The following is an 18363-nucleotide window of genomic DNA, read 5'->3' as shown; positions in this document are numbered from 1 at the left end:
TAAGGCGACTTGGACTTACTTTTGCGATGAAGCGATCAGCTCCTGATGTTTCCTGTTGATGCAGAGGAGTCCTCTCCGGTATGTAGTTGAACAGTGAAGTGCTGGTAGGCTGGATTACTTCAGTGCGTGCATACGCAGAGCATCACTGGCGTCCCAGCTGTTTGTTGTGGATGTACACTCAGACAGTGTAGTGCAGTGCTGCAAATCCACGAAAGTGCTCAGTGTGGTATTTAGCGGGCAGGGATCTCAGTTCTGGTGTGAGACCAATAATTGCCCAATTATGGCCCAGATTTATGGGTCTGACTAGACCACGTTTTTCTGTTGTGTACCAATAAACACACTATACAATTTATGTTTTAGCGCCAAGGTACTTTCTATTATATCCTATTTTGTCTAGGGATAGGGGTTCCCTATTTCCCTCTGGCTGCTCACATTCCACATCTGTGTTGCCCTATACTTTCTATCTATACAGTGTTCCATTATAGCTTATGTGTGCTGCCATCTGCGCTCAGACTTCCCGCGCAAGGCAACTTAGGGCATGGTTATCATCAGCTCAGAGGTGATTGACATGCAGAATCTTCCTCTCAGCAGGCAGCATGCATCATCACCATTTATTTATATAGCGCCACTGATTCCGCAGCTCTGTACAGAGAACTCATTCACATCTGTCCCTGCCCTATTGGAGCTTACAGTCTAAATTCCCTAATATAGACACACACTCACACACAGACTCATACAGACAGACAGAGAGGGAGACAGACAGGTAGAGACTAGGGTCAATTTTGATAGCAGCCAACTAGTATGTTTTTGGAGTGTGGGAGGAAACCGGAGCACCCGGAGGAAACCCACGCAAACACAGGGAGAACATACAAACTCCACACAGATAAGGCCATGACCCCAGTGCTGTGAGGCAGAAGTGCTACCACTACGCCACCGTGCTGCACATGCATGGACTTCATCATAAATAGGTGATAAGACATAGAGCATACAATACTTATGTACAATATAATATGATACACTGGACTGATAAGTTAAAACAGTACATCATTGTCACATTGTTTAACTTGTCTACTGTGCTAATTTTGAAAACAATATTTCAATTTTTTTAAATCACTGTTACTTAATTACTGTATTCCGTATTGTTAAATGTAATGTGCTAACATTTTCCATAAAAGTATACATAAACATATATATGCATTCAACAATGACTCCTCTAATATGTCACATCAAGTTTGTTTTAACACAAAGTAATTTCAATTATATGAGTTTCATAGTAAATTATTTTAATTTTCATTTTTGTTCTACTCAATCTTTCTTTTCAAGGGAAAAACTTATGGATTTCGTGGGATGTTACCTCCAACATGGAACCCTTTGGTTATTTTGGATTATAACAATCTATGGCGGACGATTGATGAATGGGGTAAAGAGGTATGTTTTCTTGCAACAGTATCTCTTTTTATCTATTTATATGAATATATGTGCAGTGTAACAATTTAGCACAGTAACTATAACATTATTATGCTTGTCCTTAGCGTGCGCACCTATAAAGGCTCTACCAAATCGTGTAATATCTCATAACGTGAAAGCATTTCAGGATGGATTGTATGGCAGTTGTTGAAGTTATAGAACACTAAACATATGCCAGGCACAGTGAAAACATATATACATTATTATTTATTATTATCATTTGTTTATATAGTGCCAGCATAAACCAGAGCTCTTGACAAGGGTGAACAAACACATTAATAAAACAAGACATTTGTTTAGTAAAATACAAAGAGGTTGCTCCCAAGCTTGCAATCTATGGGAAATCTAAAGTATAGGAGTTTGACACATGAGTATAAGTGCCACTTATTCAAAAATAGGGGAGTGGAATTATGGAGCTTCCTATAGGAATAAAAGACTCTCTAATAAAATAAGTGGAACAAATATATCAAATGATAAATACAGTCCTTAAAAACAATTATTTTACTCTGATTACTAGATCATACAATTGGCAATCCTGAATGCTGATCACAGCTGGGCTTCAGAATATATCCCAACAGCCGGAAATCAGAGCTCAGAAGAACACTGAAACATGTATATCCGTAAACAGCGTTGATAGTCTATGCAACGCTGTTTACGGGTATGTAGGCTGTCCATATTCTGAAGCCCAGCGGTGATCAGCATTCAGGATTGCAAATTGAATCATCTAGTATTGAGACACTACATCATTTTTCTACCTGTGAGTATTATCACAGGAATCAGCAAGAAATGTATTTTTGGGATCATTTGAAATAGTTTTTTAAATAATTGTTTTTAAGGACTGTTTTTAAAGACTGTATTTATCATTTGATATATTTGTTCCACTTATTTTATTAAAGAGTCTTTTTTTCTTATAGGAAGCATCATAATTCCACTCCCTTATTTTGGTATATTTATATGGGTTTTTTTGAGGATTTGGTTTACCTCTTGGGTAAGGATAGGGCAGCATCCTTTTGAGGCGCCTGTTTTGATTCTGTTATTATTGTACAGCAAGTGCCACAATTGGTATGTTTGTTCAGTCAGACTGCAATGTAAAAAAGTGCTTAGTGGGGTTATATGATCCAGTCACACAACAGTGTTGGTTTGGGGACAGAGGGTTATTTGAGTAATGGAGAATAAATATATTCATGTAGAATAGTCTAGGAAGGTTAAGAAGATGGCAAGATGGTTCAGGAATTTGATAAACTTGCCTAGAGGTCAGTATTCAGGTAATGCTTGAAGGTTGAGACTAGGGAAAAGTCTTTCTGTAGGAGGGAGTGATTTCCACAGAGTGGGAGCAGGTAATAGGAGTGTGGGTAAGAGGCACAGATTTTGGGCAAAGCGAAGGGGTTGAGTTGAGAGATATTTTGAGACAAGGAAAGAGGTGTATATGTATGTTGGTGCAGTTTTATTAATGGCTTTGTATGTTAATAGAAGTATTGTATTCAGTATAATACATGAAAGCAATGTAGAGACTTAAAGTGGGGCAGCAGTAGAAGAACACTCTGCAAGGAAAATTAATATGGTTGCTGCATTCAAATTAGATTGTAAGAATGTAAGTTTGGTTTACGAGAAGACCAGGAAGAGGAAATTGCTAAATTCAATGAGATTATGGGCCTAATTCATCTTCGAGCACAAGGTGAAAGGGAAAAAAAACTTGCGCGCATGTACGCCCCAATTCAAATACAAGCGGATCTCAAGATCTGTTTCCATTTAAATCTGGGTATAAGTACACCCAGGCTATGCATTACTTGGTGCATGTAGACAGACAGAACAGACTACCGACATTGGTGTAAGCCCTGCTCTGGTGCATGCGCAAAGTTTTTTGATGCAAGATACGGCCTGCAAATGGGCAAAGATAAATCAGGCCCTATGAGTACATGAATGCAAGATTTTGCAGTGTCTTGTGCGTGATATGTGCCTACACAGGAAGTCTTTCTTAGCTGTATATAACCAGATTTGGATACAGGTTGGATGTGGGAAACAAAGGACAGTTCTGCGCCAAGAATGATATCTAGGCAGCAAGTGTTTATTTTAAAGTTGTCAAAAGAAATAGAGATGTCGGTTAAGTAACTTTTGTTCAATGGTGGGAATATTATTAGCGCCATTTTTGAAAGATTGATTTTGAGGTGTAGTGTTCACCCCCAGAAAATTTGCAGCATTAAGAAGTAGCCAGGTGGGGGCAGTGTAATGCTTTGCAATAATAATGAAAAATGTTGGAGGTTATTGCCCACACCGCACTTAGTTTTCCAGGATAAGTTGTTTAGGTAGAGAAGAAAAGTTGACCTAGAAACGAGCCTTGTGGTATGATAACTGATAGAGGAAAGGTAGAGGAGATGGATCCAGAGAAAGAGTGGTTTATTGGATAGGTTATGTACAAGGATAGTACAGGATCCTGAAGGTCTAGGGAATATAGCATTGGTGTGAGTGAGTGGTCAACCATGTAAAAGGCAGCAGAGAGGTCTAAGTGAATTAGAAGGGCACTGACTATACGTGGACAATGATTTTAACTGATTTTATGAGGTCCATGTTTAAACAAATTTTTTAAAACTTTAAATAAAAACCTAAATAATAAATTGATATTGGACAAGACATTTCCATTGGGTCTTTCATAGCAAGTTTGAACAGGGTAATCCCTCATGCTTGCTTATATTACTTTTCCCTGTAATGAGTCTGTCAGTTAGAATAGGATTCCATTGCTTAGACTAGACAAAGCAGACGCTCGCATTTTTAGGAGGATGACAATTCTTTTAACAGTATCAGCCTTTTGTCTTACAATTCTATCTACAAGTCCCCCTTGCTCAACTAAACTAAACCGTACTCTCCTGCTACCAGCCAATACACTAAAGGGGACTGTGCCTAATTTTTTACTTTACTAGAATGTACCCTTTTATCAATGTCCTGAAAATGAGGCTTTGGCTGTACGTACATTTCTGTGCAAAATAGCTTTATATTCTGAGATAATTTACTCCCTGCTGTAACATTGTAATATATAAGGATATTAAAAAGTTACTGAGAAGTTCCATAACCTGCTGTACAGTGCTTTTATACAGTTGTGGCTCTCTGAGATAACTTCTGTAATGCAGTATGACCAATATATTTATTTGTCTTATTACTTACCTAAGTATTGAAAAAACACAATCTTGGTATTATGGGCTCATTCAGATGAACATGCTGCAGAAATTACTTATGCTATTTTCACAACCACTGGAAAATGGTGTAGAATTCTTATAGAGCTTTGCACCCATTATGTTCCAAACAGCTCTAAAGATACTGTAGGCACTATTGTCATGCCTTTGGCTCTGGCTTGCTTGTTACATTGCCGCCAGTGTGTATTGCAGAGGTTTGCAGACCTTGTGGTTAATGATCCTGGAGTCTGTATTATTGAGTTTGCACACTGCACACGGCATGAGTAAATTCTATGGAAACGCTCATCTGAATGAATGGTATAATGGTTAATATTTAAAGTATTGTTTACATTATAAGGCATCCCAAATTTTATGTATTTCTCTTGAACCCCTGGGAGAGTAGGACTTTTTCCCGGATTCCGCCCACTTCACTAGAAAGGCCTTTTTAATGGCTGTTTTTTTCCGCAGGGGGCCAAAATGGCACAATTTGCCCCCCTCCTGCGCTTGATACTTGACCTCCTTTTAATAGTTGGCAAGTATGTTATAAGGATAACTGAAAGTCACCTTGGTTATGATCTGTAGAAAGAAATACATTCATCCTGCGGTTTTGTGTTTTATATATGGTCATGTAACTCCCTAGTGACTACTAATATCCTTATTACACATACACATTAGACCCTATATATTTCTGTATGTTGCATGTTTAGAAATGCCATGTAAGATGATGCTACATGATTACATTACATTATATTATTATCTGTGTTTATATGTGTAGTGAGTTTCCAGTTATGAAAACTCATGAAAACATTGTGTACTCATGAAAACATTTGTTTTAGAGTACACAATATCTTTGCTATTTTGTGTGAGAGTAAGAAAATCATTACAGCTAAAAGGAGTCTGTTACTTATCAGGGGCCTGGAATGGGGCGTCCCACTCATGCAATCTGTACATGGACAGAATTCCATGCTGCACACTGGCAATTCTCATGTAGCAAATACCTTACTCTAACTTAACAGTATAACAATTGAGTAGACTAGAATTAGTTTCTCATGTTTTCTTTTATCTGTTATGTTGAATAAATAGAAAAAAAAAACACATTTTTACTTTTTTTTTTACTTGAGGAAAACACATTTTTATTTAGAAGGTAGAAAAAAATTCTGGATTAGTAAACTGTAATGTAATAATAAATCTTTGTTATTGCTTGTTATTTCTATAATAAATGTTTAGTAGCCCCAGTGCTATTTGTACTGTTTATTCTGACCTGATATTAACAAAATGTGCATTTGATATGCTCAGACCACTCTAGCAAACATCCTCTGGGGGACAAATAGGCTACATGGTATATATGATTTATAGAGCCCTATATATAAACAGCTTACATGATTTTATAAGAGTTTTGAACCCTCAACAGTACAAACAAGGAATCCAATCAGTGGGATTTAGAAATGAGCAGGCAATCTAGGTGTATTCCTTTATTGTAAAATTGTGTAGGTTAGAGCAAGTAAGGTGTGAATAGGATACTAATCTTCACTGAAAAGTAAGACTGTTGGTCCATGGAGGGAGAGCCTATAATTTAGTTGTATAAATAAAGTTATGTATTCAGTCTAGACTAAATATAACTGTAAAAAAATCTAGATTTGTTTTTGTTTGTTATCAAAAGTATACTTTGTTTAAATAAAAAATGTAAAATTAAAACAGCAAGTCCCAGAATTTCTTTTTCACACTAGAGATACTCCAGTATCTTTAAATAAGAAAGTAGTTATAATTACAATATTTCATGCAGGCAACAAGTGAGAAGGTACAACAGCTTATGAAATGGCTCCCAAATTACAATAATGCAGTACCACACCATAATTACAAATCTATGTAGAATGTAGCATTTTATGAATGTCCTATCGGTTTCAAACATTTAAAATCTTACTTTTTTTGGAACATGCTAAACATTCCGTTTTACCTAAATAATCTATACATCAACATGCCTAAACCAAACAACCGCCATCAAGTGTTATCAAAATAGTTTGCAACTTTACACAAGATGTATTCGCTCTAACAACTACCATGGTGCAATAATATGAAAAGGTGCTTGATAAGACAAAATTATTTAGCTCATTAGTCATTTCTGATTGTCTCTTTTGATTTTCAGATTCCGGCTGATGCACCATGGAAAGCTCCTCATGCAGCAGAATGGGACAAAATGACAATGAAGGAGTTTATAGACAAAGTTTGCTGGACAGAGTAAATGTCTTAAAAGTGTTCAATATTCTGTGATAGTTTGGCTGTGTTATATATGTTCATACACCAGTAATGTAAATTATACGGATATTAAAAGTCACCATGGAGTTCCATGATCATATAAAAATAAGGCCGCAGGGTAAACTCTTTTATACAAATCACTGAAATCCAAAGTAACTACTAATATCCATAATAATTTACAATATTGCATTATGCATATTACACGAGGTTTCCAAGTAAACACTGGCGTAAGTACATCAGAAATCGCTTTTTATGTGATGATATCAGAGCCCACAAGTTATACATACAGATATTCTTCCCAGAAGTTTATAAATAACTTTACGTGACCTGTGTATAGCATTATTATATTTGGAGATGAGTGAAATTATTATTATCAACCTAATAATAATAATAATAATAATTATTATTATTATTATTATTATTATTATTATTAATCAGCAGCAAACACTGATCAAACAGAAATATTACAAAGAATGAAATATCTCATACTGTAAAATAGTTTTATATTATAGTAATCTATGAGCCAAGAAATCTTCCATTCAAAGGACCCTAGGGGAGGTATTCAATTGTTGGTTTTAACGCACTAAAACAAAAAAAAACGAGCGTTTGAAAAATATTACCGTTAATACGGTAATTACTCGCAGAAGCTGCGAGCTGAAATTCCGCGAGTAAACTACCGTATTAACTGTTTTCGCGCACAATATTACCGTATAAACTGTAATATTTTTCGAGCGCTCGTTTTTTTTTGTTTTAGCGCATTAAAAGCAACAATTGAATACCCCCCTAGGAGTCTTTTAACTATAGTTACAACCAGTAAACTTGCGAGCAGGGCCCTCTTACCCAGTATTGTTTTATTATTGTTTGTTCCCAATTGTAAAGCATTATGGAATTTATGTATATATATATCTATATATATATATATATTGAAAAATAAGCATCAGCTATTTTATTTTTGCAATTAGAGAGTATCCCAGGGTCAAAATTGTGTAGCGCCCTGCAAAGCCATTATTACAAATACTGGCAATGTAACAATGCAGTTTACCGAAATTTCGTTTAATAAAAGAATAAGGCTTGATTAATACTTGATCTGAAAGTAAAATATGTATTTTTATGTTTTCAACAGAGCTGCTAAAAGGTTCGCCCAACTGTTTGTGAATGTGAATATCACAGCTGAAACTCAGCATGTCTCTACTCTGTGGTTCCTCTGGTACACAAAGCTTTGTGGGGGGACACAGCGTATGTTTTCAGTAGAAAATGGAGGTCAGGTAATACATCTTTTAACTCCTTATTGCACTAAAAGTTTTCATTTGTTTTTTTTATTACATAAAAGTAATCCAGCTAGAAGGTATTTACTGCAGTGGTGCAAATTTAAAATGTGCAGACAAACTTACAATTATCAAATTTGTGGTTTAGAAGGGGACATCACCAAGTGTTTTTCCAAGTATTTGTGTTCTACTTGCAAATGCAGCCAGTATTTTCTCTGTATGGAAAGTCAAAGTAAAATGCATTTGCATCCCGTGCATCACAATATGGTTTCTTTAGTTGTTTTTCTTCCAAACTCTAAATAAGGCTCTTAGGGGTCTATGCATCTGTGGAATCCAAAATTCTGACCCAAGTCAGCCTGTGGTGTCAAGTATATCTGGAAGCGCTTCAATCAGCTGGAGAGAATTGACACAGACCAAGTTCTGTATACAAGGAATATTCTCTAGTTTATTGATACAAAGATACAGGTTTTTATAGGCTACTGAATAAATGAATCCTACGTCATATGCATACAATAGTTTATACCACTAGTTTATGAGAAGCGCTACTGATTAACTTTCTCACGTATTCTTGAGGTGTTTACTTTTCTCCCCCTTCTAAGGACAGATGAGCCTATTATTTCTTATCTCAAGGGGAGTTGGAGATATGCTATGTGCAACACCATGGATACAGCTCCCATACTACCAGCTGGATATGAAGCTCATTATTGTTTTCATAACTGGTTACATTCTTCAGGTGTTCTCTATTAGTTCAACTTCAAGGCCATAGGCTCACATATTGCAAAACTGCAAGTTAACAGAAAAATGAATAATCTCTTCTAGCAAATAATATTTCTATACAAGTTACAATAAAATGGCTGAACAAAGGCCTTATGAGGCCTTAACAAAAAATCATATTTAACATTTCCCATCTTTTATTCAATTTTCGACCCTTTCTCCTCCTACCTACCTAATCCTATCTATAGAACCACATTCTTAATAAGCAGGTACTTATACACATGTAGGAGGCCACATGCATAGAGTTGGTCCCCTTAGGAATCTGTCAACTCATCCCCCACTAATAAGCCTGTGATCCTCCCTGTCCTAACTTGATTTATGAGGAGATGCATTTTGGCAAATGTCCATGTCTAGAAAAGATGGTTTCTTAGAAGATGGTTTCTTAAAAGATGGTTTCTTAGTAGGTAGTTAATGAGTCTATAGTAGTTCTGCAGGCCTTGCATGTCCTTTGTTCAATCTTTAGTAGTTTCTTGTTGCAAACTCTGCAGTTCTTTGGCTTTGCTAGTCCAAATAATTCATGACACTCATAGTCTGGTCAGGTTTCAGAAGTAATTTCTGTGATCATCAGAGGTTCGGGATTTTCAGTGGTTCCCTTTTTGGAGAGACAACAATCAAGTGTCAGTAACTTCTTAATCAGCCATATATTTAGTTTCATTATCACCTATACGATCAACAGGATTGCAAAACCATTTGCTACTAATGCCAATATTTCCAATATCCAACATGAATCATTACTGACAACTTTACCAATGAGGTTATGCATCTGCACAAAGACATTTTCAGAGTTTACTCTACTATGAGTGCAAATTGTTGAGCACTCCTTCCCATATGTTTCTCACAGTGGCATAGGCAATATGTCACTTAACTGTCTGTTTCATACTGGGTTAGGGAGGCCTTAATCCCTACTTCAGTCACAATTATTCTGGCAAGACATATCAATACAATGAGACAGTCATTTCTATTTATCAGAACAAGACTCCCCTGATTTGAAGACTTTGCAGTGTTATGCGTGAATCCAGGTGTCTCTTTCCTGTACTTTCACTGCCATGGGAGTCGTCAACAGGACTTGATAAGGACCCTTGTATCTGGGTTCAAGACTTCTCCTGATGTGCTTTCTCACGACCACCCAGCCCCCCAGGGTGCAGTTTATGGGTACCTGTATCAAAATTAGGGTTTGCAATGGAGGAGAATATTTGACCATGTATTTCAGTTAGTTGTTTCTATAATAAGGCAACATAATTCAACAAATCACTATATACATGGTGTAGTTGCTATGGAAAATAACAGCCTGTTCTGTTTGCTGTGCCAAACAATATCTCATATGGTGTTAAACCTGTGTCTTTCCTAGCAGTATTTTTTACTGAGTGCAGGTAAACATGAGATCCATGGCAGACCTGTTTCAGCCATTATTTTCTGCATTTTCAATTTCAGTGTACCATTAAGGCGCTCCATACATCCTGAACTTTGGGATCTGTAGGGGGTGTGATAGTTTCTGGAATCCTTGCCCCGTAAAGTGTATCCCTCTGTCACTTACAATGACCTCTGGTACACCATATCATCAGATTACCTCATTCGCAATTTTCTTGGCTAATGCTTTAGCATTTGCTTTTCTATACAGCCATGTCTCCAGCCAGTGACTAAAGAAGTTGACACAGACAAGCACATTCTCAAAGCCCGAGCATTTGGGAAGTTATAAAGTCTATCTGTATCCTCTTATAGGGATATTATGTCTGGGGTGTGCTTTTCCATAGGACAGACTTACTCGGGTTACTTTGTGCACAGACTAGGCATTCTGCCACTAACGACTGTGCTGCTTGGGCGAACCCTGGTACTATCCATAAGCTGCTAGTGAGTACAACCATAGCATCTTTTCCCAGATGCACTTTCTCGTGTGCTATATTGGCCATAATGGGATAAACTACTTTTGGCAGACACAAACGCTGACCTTTACACCACTCCTTGCACTTCTAGTGCTCCATGTATTGCCCAAGTCTTTTTCTTATTTTCTGTTGCTTGTCTTTCCATAAGTTGGAGTGTGCTCTGGTCAAACAGGGGTCAGGGGGTCACCATGTAAATAGACTCCCCTTGGGGTACTGGGGCTATGGCGGCTTCTCGTGCGGCCTGGTCTATTTCACTTAGCTTCGGGGGTAGTATCTCTGTGTGTGTCTTCATCTTCATCACTGTTTGGAGGACAGCTGGAATGCAGTGAACAATGCCCTGGTATGTTCATCATATTGACTGGTTTGCTTGCTGAACCCATAAGGTCCCTACTTTTCCATACAGGGCCATAATCATGCGCAATTACAAATGCATAACTTGAATCAGTGTAAATATTTACTCTTTGTCCTTTTGCATATATGCATGCAAGTGTCAGGGCCTTTAGTTCAGCTTCTTGTGCTGACATGTGACTCGGTAGAGTCTGTTCAATCACTATTTCTGTGTGTGTGGTTACAGCACACCCTGTATACGGGACAGGATCTATGTGATAGTGTGAACCATCTACAAAAAGAGTGATGTCTGCATCTGGTAATGGTTTATCTTTAATGTGAGATAAAACCAGAGATTCTTGTTTCATTAGTTCTATGCAATCATGTTCAGAAAAATTTTGTTTGCATTTTTTTTTTTCCTTTCTTTCTGTTCAAGCTGGAATGGAATTCCCCCAAATCCCTAGGGTAACCCCAATATATACAGGTACTTCTCCCATCTTTTGAAACTTGCTGCAATAAGGCAGCAGGATTCAACATTGTGCACTGCTTAAGTGTAACGTTACTGGGAGTAAGCAGTGCTACTTCATTAGGATAGGCTTCAGTAAGGAGCATGTGGAATCCAAGGAAAAGGTTCTTGGTTTCTGAGTTCCACAAAGTTTACACTCATTAGATGGAGTGTACAGTACAACGGTTAAGACAGATGTGGTAACTTTAATTCTTCTGGAAGAGAAACACTTAGCTTAAATAACCTGTTAATAAGCCACATCATCAGTTCTATTAGTGTATATAATAATGTGTTGGGCCACAATACTCACAAACACATTCCTGCATTGGGTGTAAACCCCTGTAGTCATGGGTTGCTCTTTTCTTTATTTGGTTGGGTTAAACTTTCATATTAGAATTTTCTAATTATGTATAATGATCTATACATTACTATGGGCCTGAGTCTGGTTCTTCCAAACTTGGCTTTCCTTTCTAGTCTAGTACACATCTACAGCGCACAGCAAAGGAAAATAACGTGCAATCTATATTCCTCCTGCTAATATCAATGAACTCCCCTCTCTGGTCTCCCTTGGACCTTTAAAAAACTTAAAATACAGTTTACTCAGATTCCCCTTGTCTGAAGGTCTTAACATATATCTGTGAACATGAGAGGCTCTGGGGCCTCTTGTGCTTCCTTTTTTTTTTTTTTTTTTTTTCTTCTAATAAAAAAGGAAAGGGAGGAAGAAAATACACAGTGCGCTCGGCAAGTGTTATATGTCACTCATTTCACAATAGGAGGGAATGTCCTTTGTGCTGTATATCTTCATACTTAGTAAATCTGGCCGGTAACAAATGTTTTGCTTGTGCTTGGTTTCTGTCACAACGTACGATACCGTTAAGGTAACTGGGTGTCCTAGCACAATATCTATACTCTTTTCAAGCACTAAAGCAGAGTAGTATGCAAGTGACCTTAGCTTGCGACCATGTATTTGTGTCAGTACTCCTTGTACATGTGCACTGACTTCATAACAAAATAATGTGAAAGGCTTGTCATAATCTGGCAAAGCCAGTGCTGGCGCTGAAGTTATTTCAGCTTAAAATTGGTTAAACATTTGGTTCTGCTCAGAGGAGAGTATAAATGGCTTGCTATGATCCAGAAGTGCTAATGCAGGAGCACATACAATTGCTCTTAAAGTCTTAAATCTTTTTCATTTCTGTAAAAATATAGAATTCCCATCAATGCATTACCATACCCACAATAAAAAGAATTATTTACAGTATATGACAATTATAGCACAGTAAATAAGGGCAGTAAATGTCTTTACAAACACTGATTTACTCAAAACTGTAATGAGGATACAAATAAAAACCTTTTGCTTTCTGCACATACAGAAAAACCACCTAGTTCATGCATTTGCTATGTGAATAGCACATAAACTCTAATATCTCTTCCAAAACAAGGTAATCATTACTCAGAAGAGTTTACATTATTTAAATCCTTCATTAGTTTATACTTATGTTTGTTGTGGTGCAAAGATGGTGCATTGGAAGTTAAATCAATGCAATCTGGATTGCCTAATGGGTCTTTGCAGCTGGAGACCTGTGAATAAAAAAACTTTTGCATAGAGATTAACATTTATTTACTAGGAATTACTGTAACTGTAACATGCGTGTATACTGTTATCAGGTAACCAGTGAACAGCTGCTAAAAGCTTAACTGTGACGCTATGCGTTCCATGCCTTGATTTCCTCAAAGGGGCAGTCCCTAATTTCACAAATAGAGAATGTCAAAGTGACGAGACCTGGGCGAGTGTTCAAAGCCACTCCTTTCTTATCATCTCTTAGTACAGCCCTTTTAAATGACACTAATTAAATTTCCGGGTTTAGAAACATTCAATCTGGAATCTTGGTTCCAAGTATTCAACCATTTTAAAAGCAGCACTGTCTCATAAATCAGAGTACTCTCGTTAGACACAATACATTGTGTCTGTAAATCATTCAACATTTTCTCAACAAAATCTCTCTCCCGTGACCAAATATTCACACATATTTCTAGATTCTGTGATTTTCGTGTTCAAAGTAAAAATATATTCACTTAAGTCTCGCTCACAGACGACATTTTATCTCGTAACATTTCTTTAAAGGCATAACAAACCCTCCTGATTTCTGAGAACATTCATCAGCGCCATTTTAACACAGATAAAAACAGCATGTAAGCTCACTCCCACAATTCTCAACTTCATTAAAGAGAAAGCTATATTTCTGAACTTCAGAAACAAAATTATTTTGTTCAAATACAGAAACGGCTTGTTGGATCCCAGCCAGCTTTGTTCTGACACTAGTACTTATAGTGATAATGTACATTATTTACAATCTTGTCCGTGCAATCGGACCAAACATTTTAAAACTTCTTTTGTATCTTTTTAAAAGCTTATCATTAAGCAATGAATGTACAACTTTTTCAACCTTGAAACATGTCTCTTGTAAAAAACGGACAAGACAGACAAACATTGTGATTTAAAGTAAATCAAACATCTCCCTTATAGAGCACCAAGACAGAGAACAAACAATGTGAATTATCACGGATCTCTCTCACACGCAGTAAGACGGAGACAAAACTCACATACAGAGAAAGAAAACTTAACTGACATCTTCCAGCCTACTGCTGTGGAACTACAAGTCCCAGCATTACACTAAATACAAGTTAGCTTCAACATGTTATCATCAATCAGCACTCCGGACACATTTTTTCAATTTTACATACATTGTCAAAAAACAAAAAACAGTGTGCTTCTTATCTCAACACACTGAAATCATTTACACAGAATAAGGGAGGGGCACATTTCACTTATTCAGCTGCACAGGATCAAACATACATTTATAATATACAACCTACTTGATTCATTATTCAGCTTCCGATGCATTTAGCATATCCACATATATTTCGACTTTTCAGATCTCTTAACTTTCCTGTGCCACCTCAAACAATCTCTTGGGGTTTGATCTCAATACCCCTTTGTTCTTGTCACATTACCACTTGCAACACCTTTGTTTCTCCATCCACACATATCTTTGGCTATCCCCGCTTTCTTGAAAAATTCCCTGCAGACCTTCTACTCCCCCATTTCCTTAAGTCTTTGTGCATCATATCTATGAGGGAGCTGCTGTCATTTGTTTACTATCTATATTACTCGTATTGACAGTATTCTGTTGAGTCCAAATCGGGACTCTTATCTAGTTTCTGTGGGTTGTCCTTGCACTGGACGTCCCGTTCTGTGGACTCCTTGTACTGGATGTCCGTGCTAAATAGCTTCTTTGACAGTATCTGGGACGAAGGTCTTTTGGAAATCTCTCTTACACAATTTGGGCAGATTACAGAATCTCCCTTCTTTGATATACCTCTGGGGATGGTGTCTAAAATGTTCACTCAATGTTCAAAACAATAACTCTCTAAATCCCTCTATTCCATTACATGCTTCTTTGTTCAATGTCTTATGTGACTTTTATGCTTTATACATCATACATAGGTACAAACACATGCACTCAAAATTCAATCATCTTTCAAAAATCTAATCAACAATACAATTACAGTAAACAAATTGGGTTAATACTGTATTATATTAATCAGATGATACTTGAGACTCACAAATTCGCGTGTCAGGTGCCTCAGACAGACATGAGGTGACCCAGACTAGGAAGACCAACGAGTAGAAATCTACTGACCGCGGATGTTGGGGTTCAATGTGCTGGGAAACCTCCGTTGTCTGTCTTGTAGCCTGCTGGACAGCGAATCTCTGTGGCGACCTCCAAGTTGTGGAATCCAAAATTCTGACCCAAGTCAGCCTGTGGTGTCAAGTATATCTGGAAGCGCTTCAATCAGCTGGAGAGAATTGACACAGACCAAGTTCTGTATACAAGGAATATTCTCTAGTTTATTGATACAAAGATACAGGTTTTTATAGGCTACTGAATAAATGAATCCTACGTCATATGCATACAATAGTTTATACCACTAGTTTATGAGAAGCGCTACTGATTAACTTTCTCACGTATTCTTGAGGTGTTTACTTTTCTCCCCCTTCTAAGGACAGATGAGCCTATTATTTCTTATCTCAAGGGGAGTTGGAGATATGCTATGTGCAACACCATGGATACAGCTCCCATACTACCAGCTGGATATGAAGCTCATTATTGTTTTCATAACTGGTTACATTCTTCAGGTGTTCTCTATTAGTTCAACTTCAAGGCCATAGGCTCACATATTGCAAAACTGCAAGTTAACAGAAAAATGAATAATCTCTTCTAGCAAATAATATTTCTATACAAGTTACAATAAAATGGCTGAACAAAGGCCTTATGAGGCCTTAACAAAAAATCATATTTAACACATCATAAGATGCAACACTGCTAAATATGCATCGCTGCAAATCGCAGTGATGTATATTTATGCACCACTAAGATGCACTATGCCGGGACTACTTGGGGAGCCCCGGCGAAGTGACCCCTTTCCTGCGATCCTATCACCAGCAGCTTAGCGCTGCCGATGACAGGAGGAAGTGTGCATAGCACCTCTACTATATCGGATTCTGCAAAGCCAGAGAGGCTTCAGCAGAATCCCTGTGCAATGCAAAGCGTATCAATGCTTGATGCATTGCAGAACATTGCAGTCCCCATATTAATCTATGGGAACTGCGATGCTGCACGGTGTAAGCCTAAGCAGAATAGATGTCTGGGAAATCTCCGTTAGGCATGTAATAGCAAACATACTTTCCGCATCTTTTAAGTGGAAAATTAGCTTGATGCATAGTCCCCTTAGTGAGAGACAGTTTCACTGGGACTACAAAATACTGCATATGCCGAAGTATCATTGAAACATAAACTAATATAGTACACAAATAACACTTACAGGTAATAGTGCTTTCGAACTGTGTCCTACTTCATTCATGAAAAGGGACCAGAGTGTCCTTTTCAGATAACTCTGAAACTAACTGGTTATGGTGTGAGAGGTATAAGTGGTTATAGTGCAGTAGTGAAAGAAGTAGAAGAGAATAATGCAAAGTCAGGGGAAATAAAAATAAGAGTTATTAAGAGAAAGAAGGCCCAAAGGAGCCAACCCTCTCAGGTCATATTGTAGTAAAATTACTTAGTCATTCGATTATAAGGAGCTGTTAAAATTACTCAGTATGCTATTGTATATCCAGGGATGCCAAGTCTGCAGGAGTTCATCATGAGCATCTGTTTATATGCTTGATAGTTTTTAATTCACCATTAATCAGTACATTCTTATTTTTATTATCATTAGTGAGGTCTATGGTGGTGGATTTTTAAGCAATAGTATTTTTCTGCTTTGCTGTGAAGACATTTATGGCTAGATTTACTAAGCTGCGGGTTTGAAAAAGTGAGGATGTTGCCTATGGCAACCAATCAGATTCTAGCTTTCATTTATTTAGTACCTTCTACAAAATGACAGCTAGAATCTGATTGGTTGCTATAGGCAACATCCCCACTTTTTCAAACCCGCAGCTTAGTAAATCTAGCCCTTAGTCTTAATGTTCCAGGAACATTTATTCATTTTAGGAATAGTTTTGTTTAATAAGCAATCCCATGGGTTCTTCCTGAAGTTAATATTCAAAAATGGAGAAAATAGATCATTGACCAAACCCAATTGGTCATTCTATATCCCCAAATCTGCATCTATCTGAATTTAAAGATTTATATAAAGATGATTCAAGGACAGCTTCCAAGTTGGAGATTTCACTTAAGGAAGACTTAGCTGACCTCAAATTAATTTTCCTGGGGTTTTGCCGACGGGTGCAACCCAGCATTTAACATTGTGTTGGCAGTAATGCAGGTGAAGGGGAGGTGTGGAGAAAGGGGATTATGTGCATATTTAATGAAGTCCCAGTTTGAGATGGAGTGTCTCATGAGGGGTTAGTGGAGTGAGCAGAGGGCATTGTATTGATAACCACAGGTTGATAGTTTGGTGTTTCAAGGAATACCCACAGTGGTGTTTCTACTGTTACGTGCAGTTATTTGCTTTGAGATTTTAGCTGCTCGGCATCATCTTAATAAATTAGGTACACCTAAACCACAGCATCAAACTTTGGTATTTATAGTGGATTTATTGATTCTGAGGTAAATAGGTCCCTAAATAATGGTCAATGTTTGATATGCATTACTGTGAGTTTATGCCTAGGTATAATAATAATAAATAGGGCTCTAAAAGTGAATTATGACTTGGGCAAAAAGTTCATTTTCATATGATGAAGGAATATGCCCTTCACAAGGTTTGGTTCCCACTGAGGATTTTAACAGAATTTTCAATCTAAAAAATAAGGAGATAATATGCTTTCAAGTGTTACAGTTCATTAGGGGTTTTCCCCAATAGCTTAGACACATTTTTCTCCATTGAAAATCAAACTTAACGTGTCCAAAAAAATGGAGGTATTAGGGCTCATTTACAAACATTGCATTTGAGTAAAAAATTTGTACTTGTCCAGAGCAACCAATCAGACACATGCGTTTATTGTCTAACTTGTGCTAGACAGATAAAAGCTAATTGCTGATTGATTGCTGTGGTTCAGTACAAATTTTGCACCTAAAGACAATGTTAGTAACTGAGTACTACTGAGTGTAATTGATTTAGAGTTATTGTCCTGTAACCCTGGTTTTGTAATGTTGTGAGTGAACTAGTGATGTTGTGGATGATCAGTGAAAATGCACTGTTGTGCTGGACCATAGCAACTTCCG

The 18363-nt window shown here is 37.3% G+C and overlaps 1 protein-coding gene and 1 long non-coding RNA gene across 2 annotated transcripts in view; one reads left to right on the top strand and one right to left on the bottom strand.

Annotated features, from left to right (window-relative positions):
• The window catches only part of LOC142139096 (amine oxidase [flavin-containing] A-like), a 74345-nt gene that overhangs the window by 39239 nt on the left and 16743 nt on the right, over positions 1 to 18363 (top strand). Inside the window, exons 4-6 of the mRNA XM_075196388.1 lie at positions 1324 to 1428; positions 6775 to 6866; positions 8008 to 8149. Of these exons, the coding sequence (XP_075052489.1) occupies positions 1324 to 1428; positions 6775 to 6866; positions 8008 to 8149 (339 nt within the window). The remainder of the gene's footprint in view (positions 1 to 1323; positions 1429 to 6774; positions 6867 to 8007; positions 8150 to 18363) is intronic.
• LOC142139095 (uncharacterized) lies at positions 8568 to 15997 on the bottom strand. Its single transcript, XR_012688163.1, has 2 exons — positions 13128 to 15997; positions 8568 to 10079 (listed from the first exon to the last, which is right to left on the bottom strand). It is a non-coding gene; the product is annotated as an uncharacterized LOC142139095 (long non-coding RNA).

Source organism: Mixophyes fleayi, chromosome 2 (genome assembly GCF_038048845.1).
Source record: "Mixophyes fleayi isolate aMixFle1 chromosome 2, aMixFle1.hap1, whole genome shotgun sequence".
In the NCBI taxonomy this organism is placed as follows: Eukaryota; Metazoa; Chordata; class Amphibia; order Anura; family Limnodynastidae; genus Mixophyes; species Mixophyes fleayi.
Note: the sequence above shows the minus strand (reverse complement) of the source record. Positions and strands in the feature narration are given on the sequence as shown.